Source organism: Moschus berezovskii, chromosome X (assembly GCF_049115385.1).
Source record: "Moschus berezovskii isolate FMDL1 chromosome X, NW_MosBer_1.0, whole genome shotgun sequence".
In the NCBI taxonomy this organism is placed as follows: Eukaryota; Metazoa; Chordata; class Mammalia; order Artiodactyla; family Moschidae; genus Moschus; species Moschus berezovskii.
Window position 1 is genome coordinate 3,917,846 of NC_142488.1, and position 10,888 is coordinate 3,928,733.

The window sequence follows — 10,888 nt, forward strand, 5'->3', positions numbered from 1 at the left end:
GTTCATTACATCTTTCTATAAACCATAGGAGGTCTTCAGGTAATTATCACTAAACAGAAAAATGCATACCAAAAAAAAAAAACAGTAGAACTTCAGTCAATTAAAGCATTATGTTTGAAATTGATATCTGCATCTGTTGAGAACTCTGCACCCAGCATTTACCCAGTGATAATTTATTTTGGCTCCAAAATGTAACGAAACTAATGTCTTGCTATTTTAGATATTCTCTGTGAAAATCAACAGAAACATATAATATTCTAATGATTCATAAATGGATGAGAAATTCCATTTTCACAAGCTTCTGAAACATGAACACTTTGTTTAGGACACAAAGTTGCTGAAGGCTAGTCATATGATCTTCATGTTCCAACTATCTTTAACCCTGTCCAAAAATAAGGCACCAAGAATGGGGAAACACAAGCCAAGACAGAAACAAATCTGCTCCTGTGGAAGGGACAGACAGAGACATTGTGGATATACTTACAAAATGTGGTGTTGGGGGAGACTCTTGAGAGTCCCTTGGGCTGCAAAGAGATCCAATCAGTCCATTCTAAAGATCAGTCCTGGGTATTCATTGGAAGGACTGATGTTGAAGCTGAAACTCCAGTACTTTAGCCACGTGATGCGAACAGCTGACTCATTGGAAAAGACCCTGATGCTGGGAAAGATTGAGGGCATGAGCAGAAGGGGACGACAGAGGACGAGATGGCTGGATGGCATCACCGACTCAATGGACATGGGGTTGGTTGGACCCCGGGAGTTGGTGATGGACAGGGACGTTTGGCGTGTTGCGGTTCATGGGTTCACAAAGAATCCGACACGACCGAGCGACTGAACTAAACTGAATATTTACAAAAGATATTCAGTAGAAAATAATAATCGTATAGAGAAGACTGTTGTAGAAATTGGGAATTCACATGCCAAATGGAAAAAAAAAAAAAGACCAGCTTAAACCCCTTCATTGCTCCTTGTTTTACAACTGACACAGGGAGACTCGTAGACCTATATGTAAGACCGAAAGCAAGAAAGACTCTATAGGTAAAAACACAGGTGGATACTCTGTGACCAAGATTAGGTGGTTACTGATTAGAATGTATGCCAACCAAGATCCCACACTGGGAACAGCACGCTAGTAACTAAGCCTCAATCAAAATATTTACATCTTTGAAGGACACCCTTAAGAAAGCACAGGAGAAGCCGGTGAGTGGGGGAAAATACCGGCACATCTCCATCTGAAAAAGGACTTGATCCAGACTATATTGAAAACCTACAAATTTCAAGCAAACAAGCATAATTCACTCAGGAATGAACAAACGATTTGCAGAGACACTTGACAGAGAAAACAGACAAATGGCAAGCCCACCGCTTGATTCATTCAGGAAATGAAAGTTCCTACTGTAACTGGATACCATCACACACTTAATACAATCTCTGAAATGAAAACAGCTGACCATACTGAGTCCTGGCAAGGATGGTGCAATGGAAATTCTCATCTCCTATTGGCAGGAATCGAAAATAAGAAGGCACTGAGATCCAGCAGTTCCACACCTAAGTCTACCCACAAGACAACAAGGCTCAGTTCCTTACAAAGACTGGTCTATGAACATGTATCCATCAACATTGGAATGGATAAAAATGGGACATATCCTGATGATACTATGCAGGGGCAATGGGAACAGAGTCTATAAAAATATATAGATGCTTATTCAAACAAATATGCTATGGGAAAGAAGTCAGAAACACACACTCAGGAGGAGTGAAATAAGAGGAACACAGTACTATGCATAGAATAAATAATGGACAAAGATTATTTGAAAAATAAAGATTATTCAACATGGGGGGGTGAAAGACAATATTTTTATAACTTCAAAAGGAGAAATTATGAATACCTATATGATACACCTGTAACAAAAAATATATATATTGTACATCAGCTGTACTTCAATTTTAACATGTGAAAACATAGACCCCTCGGAGGAATTCCCTGAAAACTGATTTCTAGTAGAGACACCACATATTTTATCTTCTGAAACAGGGCCATCTTTAGTTTTACAAAATAAACTTAAACAGACCTCTTCAATTTGAAAGGAATAACACAGGAGGTGTATATAAGAGGCACAGAATGCCAAAAAGTTCAGCTGCCAACCAGGATGTCCGAAGACAATATCTATGTATCCAAGATATTAAGATCAACCACTGTTTGATCAATATGGATTCTGCCAAGAGATGTACCCTATAAAACGTGAAACCAATTCACAAGCTCTCCAAAAACCAGGACATCCTCAGCTTCCCTAGCAGAAGGACAACAAGAGTCCCAAGATGAAGGCTGTGTTCGTGACTCTCGTCTTTGGTCTGGTTTGTGTGGCCCAGGAAACTGCAACTGAGATAGACCACTCAAAGGTACCCAGAATGAGTTAATCTGCTAGAAGGTCTTGCCTGTTTTCCTGAGCAAGTGTGTGTGTAGAGGTTATATGTCAGAGGTTGTGTGTGCACATGACAGAGATATTCTTGTTTAATATGTACGACCAGACTGTACACATATCATGGTTCACGTATCTACATGAATGCAATACAACGCTCTATCTGCTCTTGGTATTTTTCTTGGAATCTTTCTTCTGGTCTCTACGTAAAACAAAACAACAAGAACCTAACATGCAAACATTCAGAAAGTTATGAACTGTCACAGTTTTTACTGGCATTGTTTTAGTGATGACAAAAAACTCCAAATTCTGTGTAAAAACGCTGAATTCTACGCTTTCTGTTCCAACATAAATCATGATGTCATGTCATGTATTTCAGCAAGGCAGGAAGTAGAACTCTTCTTTGCTTCAGATAGTTCACTTGCTCAGTCGTGTCCAACTCTTTGCGACCCAATGGACTGCAGCACAGCCAGCTTCCCTATCCATCACCAACTCCTGGAGTTTACTCAAACCCATATCCATCGAGACGGTGATACCATCCCACCATCTCATCCTCTGTCATCCCCTTCTCCTCCTGCCTTCAATCTTGGCCAGCATCAAGGTCTTTTCCAATGAGTCAGTTCTTCACATCACGTGGGCAAAGTATTGGAGTTTCAGCTTCAACATCAGTCCTTCCAATGAACACCCAGGACGGATCTCCTTTAGGATGGACTGGTTGGATCTCCTTACAGTTCAAGGGACTCTCAAGTCTTCTCCAGCACCACAGTTCAAAAGCATCAATTCTTCCGTGCTCAGCTTTCTTTATAGTCCAACTCTCACATGCATGCATGACTTCTGGAAAAACCATAGCCTTGAATAGACGGACCTTTGTTGGCAAAGTAATGTCTCTGCTTTTTAATATGCTGTCTAGGTTGGTCATAACTTTCCTTCCAAGGAGTAAGCGGCTTTTAATTTCATGGCTGCAATCAGCATCTGCAGTGATTTTGGAGCCCAGAAAATAAAATCTGACACTTTTTCCACTGTCTTTCCATCTATTTGCCATGAAGTGGTGGGATCGGATGCTATGATCTTAGTTTTCTGAATGTTGAGCTTTAAGCCAACTTTTTCACTCTCCTCTTTAACTGTCATCAAGAGGCTCTTTAGTTCTTCTTCACTTTCTGCCATAAGGGTAGTGTCATCTGCATATCTGAGGTTACTGATATTTCTCCCAGAAATCTTGATTCTAGCTGTGCTTCCTCCAGCCCAACGTTCCTCATGATGTAATCTGCATAGAAGTTAAATAAGCAGGGGGACAATATACAGCCTTGATGTACTCCTTTTTCTGTTTGGAACCAGTCTGTTGTTCCATATCCAGTTCTAACTGTTGCTTTCTGACCTTCATACTGGTTTCTCAAGAAGGTCAGGTGGTCTGGTATTCCCATCTCTTGAAGAATTTTCCACAGTTTATTGTGATCCCCACTGTCAAAGGCTTTGGCATACACAACAAAGGAGAAATAGATGTTTTTCTGGAACTCTCTTGCTTTTTCGATGATCCAGAGGATGTTGGCAATTTGATCTCTGGTTCCTCTGCCTTTTCAAAAACCAGCTTGGACATCTGGAAGTTCATGGTTCAGCTGAAGCCTGGCTTGGAGAATTTTAAGCATTACTTTACTAGCGTGTGAGATGAATGCAATTGTGCGGTAGTTTGAGTATTCTTTGGGACTGGAACGAAAACTGACCCTTTCCAGTCGTGTGCTTAATAAGATTCAATTTACTTCTCTTCTGTGGTAAATGCAAAGCCAAGATAGTGTTGTGTATTGGTGATGAACCAGAAAAGATACTGACTGACGTTAATGGACCCCTTCCTTGTTAGGTTAGAGGAGAGTGGCGCACCATTTACGCAGCTGCAGATAACAAGGAGAAGATTGTGGAAGGGGGCCCACTGAGGGGTTACTATCGTCAGATTGAATGTACCGACGACTGCGAATACCTCTCCCTTACATTTTATGCCAAGTAAGCACAACCTGACCCAACTGAGAACAAGGAGTCTCTTGGCTTCTGACATGGGGTCCAGTCTCCAATGTGCAGTCAGAGGCGTGAGTCCTGGCTGTGAAGCTGGGTGTGCGAACTCTATTCACGGAAGGGCGTCCTCAAGCCCTGGGGAGTGAATGGTGAGGAAGGAATGTCTTGTCTGTTTGGTTTTCAGGGAAGACGGGAGATGCAAGAAATTCACAGAAGTGTCAAAGAGACAAGAAGGAGATGTTTACGTCATAGAATGTGAGTATTCCAGCTTTTCAGATGAGCTGTCTTCCAGAAAACCATGGAACATGTTCAGATGGATAGTCTCGGTTCCATTCAAGACAACTAGATGTCTGGATGAGTTGACCATTTTCTCTACTGATTACCAATGAAACCTTAGAAAAGCGATTTAATTTTTCAGCAATCAATTCTGCCCCACAACACCAGGATGAAGTCCCAGGTTGGAACGTGGCCATTCATGGTCTCTGAGAAAAATCCCCAGAACATTGACTCCTCGTGTTCCTTGGGCATGGAGAAGTGTGTAGACTTACTTAGGATTGTAACAACTCTCTCAAATTTTTTTTCTTTTATTTGACCTACATGATCAAATTGGCAAAAACTAAAGAAACTCTTTAAGTATTCAAAGTTCTTCATTAGCAAGTTTAGAAAGTAGAACATGATTAACTTAAAGCCCAAAAATGACAACAGCTAAAATAAGAGCCCAAAGGTTTAAACTAATTTTTACAGACTTGAAAGGGACTTTACCATAGACTTCTATCTCTATAGCTTAAAATAAGGAGAAAGAATTCTCAAATACAAATATCGATATATAATTTGAAAGGGGCATTAACAGAGATTCTATCTCTGTAGTTGAAAATAACAGAAAATGATTCTCAAATATTAATATCAATACTGTAATATATTAAGTGTTCAAGTGTCCATATATTTCACTTTCATGGAGAAAACGTAATGGAGGATTCTAATCTCTGTCTGGTGAATCTTTTCTAATTGCAACTGTGGATGCACAGCCACAGGATCTAATCTGCAAACACTGCAGAGAATATATGTTGAAACATGTTGCAACAGACTAATTTGTACGTCTTTTTTTAGCTCTTGCACTAGGAAATAACTCTGGACTGGGCATTACCTTTTATTTTACTATGATTGATTCAAATTATTAGAATTCCTTTCTAACCATTATTGCACCTCCATACTGGGTCACAATTCCTGAAAATTTAACAGTCAGGTTTTGGGATCTGGTTTGAGATGGCTGAGGTTCAACACCTCCTACAGCTGCAATAAGAAACTTTGCCTCGTGCACAGACTGTTCAGTCTAGAAGACTGGAAGCCTTAATTATCTTCAGAAGAAGGGGGTGTGGAGAAAGCTTTCCTAGCTCACTAGCTGTCTTAACTGGTTCTAGAAACACACAACTAGAAATGTCAGTGAGATAAGGTTCATCATCCGAGGGAAGACAGATGATAGCATGTGAGGAAAAATGCACTCAAATGAAAAGAAAAGGAGTTCGTCATATTGAGGCTTGATTTTCTCTTTTTCTGTCACAGTCGCGGGTACAAATGTTTTTCAAATCATTCATGTATCAGACAACATGCTGGTAACTTATTTTGAAAACGATGATGGAGAGAAGATCACAAAAATAACTGAAGGTGTTGGTACGTACTGTCGTTTGTCCAATACAAAGCAGATATGTTCATATGATCAGTATTTTCATACTAATTTGAGAAGGACACACATACCTCATATTATGGCTTCACTGCTGCTCAGACAGGAAAGAACCCACCTGCAATGTACGACACTTGGATTCTCTCCCAGGGTCAAGAAATCCCTGGAGGAGAGCATGGGAATCCACTCCAGTATTCTTGCTTGGAGAATCCCATGGACAGAGGAGGCTGGCAGGAAAGAGTTCATGGGATCAGAAAGAGTCAGATAGGACTGAGCAACTAACCACAGCACCTCATAGGAAGAACCCTGGGACAGACGTGTGTTCACACGGAGAATTCAGACTTCACGTGAAACGAGGCAGGGTTTTAGAAAGTTTGTTAGAAAAATGAGGAGATGTATCCACTGGGACTTCTATCAGATGGCATTTTTAAATAGGAGATACTCTTGTCCCAGATTGCAATGAGATATTCCAGGAAGCTCCATGACTTTCTCGCCAAGGATCACACAACAGAGTTGCCAGGTCCTGATGCCAAAGTGAACCAAGCTTAAATCTGAGTTTAGCTGACGCACAGGTCCTGGCCACGGCTGCATTCTTCTCTACAACAACGCTTTCTTCTTCCTCACAATATTTAAAATACTGCCTGAACCTGAACGCAAAGCTCTGAAAATACCTCTCTATGATACTGAATCCTGTAGAAGAAGTGTGGACAGGCATGTCAGTCATTCTGCCATCCACGCAGTCCCCTGGTTCTCTGACATCCCTTTATCCTTTCTGCTATTTTATGGACATTGGAGGTGGATGGCTGTTCTGTCTTGTATTTGAGGATGACAAAGCCTGAAAAAATACCTGAGAAGTGTGTGCAATGTTGTTACCAAAAGCGGGTTCCTGCTGCCCTCCTTTCAAAAGCCAACTAAGAGCCCAGCTTCATAGGAAGCAATGTCTGCTTTGTTCATATGCCAACAACAAGGTGGGAGAGTGGATTTCTGTCCAAAGGCTGACTACCCAACGCCACAACTGGCAACCAGTGGGGCAAGAGCTTTTACAGACAGAGGGAGGGGGCTCCTTGCAAAAACAGCAGTCAGATCTGACAGTCATTTTGATGTTAACCATGAGCGGTTGACCAGCGTTATCCCGATGTATTCACTACAGTTAATCTTCAGTTCCAGGGCCGCTATGTTCCCATCTCCTGGATGTCAGTTCTCTAAACTGTGGTAGCTTCTGTCATGACTGCAGTCTGGTCATCATGTAGTAAACTTGTCTACTGGGTGGGGGTTTCAGTGTGTATAAAACAGCGCACAGGATATGACCCAGAATAATCTCTATTGCCCTTGCAGAGGATCTGCAGGTCCTTATCTTTGCTTCATGACTACATTATTATTTCATCTATTTGTCTTTTTTCCTTTGCTATCTGACATTTTAAATTCTCTGATTAAACTTATTCTTTGACTAAAATATTTCACAGACAAAAGGCAGGCTGAACATATCAGGAGTGGGGTAAGGAACATACATACGATCCTGAACCATCTCAATGGGATCAGAGTGCTTGTGATAATTCCAAATAATAACCCTCTCCTTTCATTTCATGAGGGTTCCTGAAAACCCCGGGGATGTAATTCTAGAATGTACACAAAGCAAACAGGAAGAGTTAGAGTTGGGAGGAATTCTGAGTCTCAGACTCGCCATGAACTTCTTCAATGGACCATGAAGAGTTGCATCTCACTGGGGCATGCTTAAGCTCACAGTTGAATGATCTGCAGCTCACTAAGTAGTTGTGAGAAGAGGAACGTGGTAATTTGTTAGCTATGTGGACTCTGCCCCATGGAAAAATATGAAGACCTGTGTGCACACTCGGGCACATCTATGGAAAGCTACCTGCAGAGCAGGGTTTAGGCGATGGTGGAGGGAAATGGTGTTGGTGAGTCTTACTGGACGCTATAGGTATGAGCCAGCTGACACTCTATAACCTATAAAGGATTCTAATACACACCTCTTCTGCCCTGTTTGCTATGAAATCCAGGCAGAGGAGATAGCTTCACTCAAGAAGAACTTCAGAAGTATCAGGAACTGAACAGTGAAAGGGGGATTCCAAATGAAAACATAGATAATGTCATCGAAACAGGTAAAGCCCCAGAGGACAGCAGGTATCCGAAATGAAAACACATCAGTAGGACATTGAAGACACATTTCCCTTTCACAGAGACATCTGTTACAAAAGCTGCTTTGAAATAACCCCTTGACATAGAGGCATGTCAGTGGTCATCTGTCCCCTTGTTCTTTTTCAGACAACTGTCCTCCATGAGAACAGAGAGCATCAGCTGGGTGAGTAGACATGTGACAAATGACAAGGCTGTTTCCTTTCTGTAGGTTAACACTTTGGGGGAGGGTTTTTTAACTGATTTGAGAGTGGGATACATACACAATGTCATATTACCCCGTCACGAAAAAGAATGAAATAACGCCGTGTGCAGCAACATGGATGGACCTAGACATGATCTTACTGAGAGAAGTAAGTCAGAAAGAGAAACGCAAATATATGCTATCACGTCTATGTGGAGACTAAAGTATGATGCAAATGAACCATTATTAATGGGGGTTGGAGCACTGGGAAGAACCAGAGGGATGGTATGGGGAGGCAGGTGGGAGGGGATTTCAAGATGGGGAACACAGGTGCACCCAAGGCAGATTCATGTCAATGTATGGCAAAATCAACACAATATTGTAAAATTAAAAAAAAAAAGAAATAAAAGAGATCAAAAAAGATAAATAATAATAATAATAAACCAGAAACAGATTCTCAAACATAGACAAAATTAATGGTAACCAAAGGGGAAGCAGGCAAATGGTAAATTAGGAGTTTCAGATGACCAGATGCACACTAAAATATATGAAATAAACAAAAAAAGATCTACTGGATAGCACAGAGAACAACACTCAGTGGCTTGTAATAACATAAAAGAAGAAGAATTTATGAAAAAGGTATACATTTACCTACATATAAATATATAGATAGATAGATAGATATTGATAGATATATTTATAAATGAGGGCTTCCAAGGTGACTCAGAGGTCAAGAAACTGCCTGCCAATGCAGGAAACACAGGAGAGGTGGGTTTTATCCCTGGGTCAGGAAGATCACTTGGAGTAGGAAATGGAAACCCCATCCAGTATTCTTGCCTGGAAAATGCAATGAACAGAGGAGTCTGCCAAGATATACTCCATAGGACACAAAGTTTAAGACACATCTGAGTGACTCAGCAATAACAAAGTTATAAATGAATCATTTTCCACTATACCTGAAACTAATACGACATTGCACATCAACTCTACGTCAATAAAAATCAATTTTAATAAAGAATGGGAATAAAAAACACTTCACATTGCCACGTGCCAAAGGCTCAGACTTCCTTAAGTCTTTGGATTCAGTATCTAAAGACTGACACGGTCTAGACTCCACAGTGAGACGCTTTCAGGACAAAGGAGTCTGTGTGAAGCCCTGAGCTGTGAGTTATGATGATCTCTGGGGAATCCCACTGTGAATGAAGGACCTTACCGCCACAACACATTCATGATGATACATGAGACTGCAGAAGATGTAACTGGCACATTTCACATAGTTTATAATCTCCTACATTTCAGAGCTGTGAATACATAACTTAGTACCTCTCAACATAAGACCTGATACTAGACTAATTCACAACAATTTTCCCCAGGTGGTAATTCTATGCAACGCCACAGGGGTACACACAGATGAACTTCTGTGAAACGCATATTGTAGGAAAATTTTCCACTGTTTCCAAGAAAAACTGCTTCTGTTTTATCATTCCTGCTCTGGGCAATATCATATTAACCTTAGGCAACTCAACAATGTTTTACTTTCCTTTCAGGCTTAAGAATACGAGCAGCATCGAAGCAGTAATATGTCCCAAAAACACATATGAAGATAATAGACCTTTTCCTTGAAATCATCATTCCTTCTCTCCCAGAAAATCATGATCCAGAACCCAGGTTTTCCAACTGTGACTATCTTCTGTTCTTCCTGATGTTACTGGATTCCTAAACTGATCAATAAATTCATTAATGCATATATGTGTAGTGGACAAACTTCTACTGGAAAATGCACACAACATGTAAATTCAACTATGAAGAAAATCAAGTGTACAAAGGAGAAGATAACGCTGTTTAGGACACACAGTGTGAATCCAGCGAGTGTGTTTACAAGAGAGAATAAACCACAGATGGTAGTTGTATATGGTGATATAAGGTTCCTGTCAGATGTCATGGGAGAGATGGAATTGGTTAGTCAGACAACTTCAAATAGAATCTGAGCTATCCTAAGTAACACCTGAAAACAACTCAAGCATGGGGTTAAGCAGCGTTCATCTGCTGTGGGGTTGCAAGGGGTGGGGAGGATTTTGCAGCATGCAGTCTTCCAGGGGATGCAGTGGTAAAGAATATACCTACTAATGCAGGAGACACAAGGATGAAGCTTTTACTCCTGGGTTGAGAAGACGCCCCAGAGGGGGAAATGGAAACCCACTCCAGTGTTCTTGCATGGGGAATCCCAAAGACAGAGGAGCCTGGCGGGCTACAATCCATGAGGTCACAAGAGTCAGACACAATTTATCAACTGAGCACAGACATACATACAACAAAAGGGAACAGTATTTACTAAAGAAAGCGCCCTGATGGTGTTTACAAAGCACGCGGTCTGTGCTGTCCGACTTGCTGCTGGTATTCTGCAGCTCAAACCCTGGAAGCAAAGAATTTGATGCTGATGCAGGTGGAGAA

At 41.0% G+C, this 10,888-nt stretch overlaps 1 protein-coding gene across 2 annotated transcripts; it reads left to right on the top strand.

Annotated features, from left to right (window-relative positions):
- Nucleotides 1-2,273: 2,273 nt before the first annotated feature.
- On the top strand, nt 2,274-10,175 carry LOC129535169 (allergen Bos d 2-like). Of its 2 annotated transcripts, XM_055393793.2 has the most exons (7): nt 2,274-2,400; nt 4,273-4,412; nt 4,606-4,676; nt 5,982-6,089; nt 8,118-8,219; nt 8,383-8,419; nt 9,985-10,175. In XM_055393793.2, exons 1-6 carry the CDS (start codon nt 2,320-2,322, stop codon nt 8,397-8,399), a joined length of 519 nt encoding a protein of 172 aa, XP_055249768.2. In that variant the 5' UTR covers nt 2,274-2,319; the 3' UTR covers nt 8,400-8,419; nt 9,985-10,175. The 2 variants fall into 2 exon arrangements, with proteins under 2 accessions (XP_055249768.2, XP_088690138.1); XM_088834012.1 differs by lacking the exon at nt 8,118-8,219.
- The last annotated feature ends 713 nt before the right edge of the window (nt 10,176-10,888 follow it).

What these genes read in the sequence shown, in the direction of transcription:
- LOC129535169 (XM_055393793.2), top strand. Translation starts at nt 2,320, where the DNA reads ATGAAGGCTGTGTTCGTGACTCTCGTCTTTGGTCTGGTTTGTGTGGCC. An exon ending in AGATGTTTACGTCATAGAAT is followed by an intron (nt 4,677 to 5,981) that starts GTGAGTATTCCA and finishes TTTCTGTCACAG; the next exon opens with TCGCGGGTACAAATGTTTTT. An exon ending in AAAAATAACTGAAGGTGTTG is followed by an intron (nt 6,090 to 8,117) that starts GTACGTACTGTC and finishes TATGAAATCCAG; the next exon opens with GCAGAGGAGATAGCTTCACT.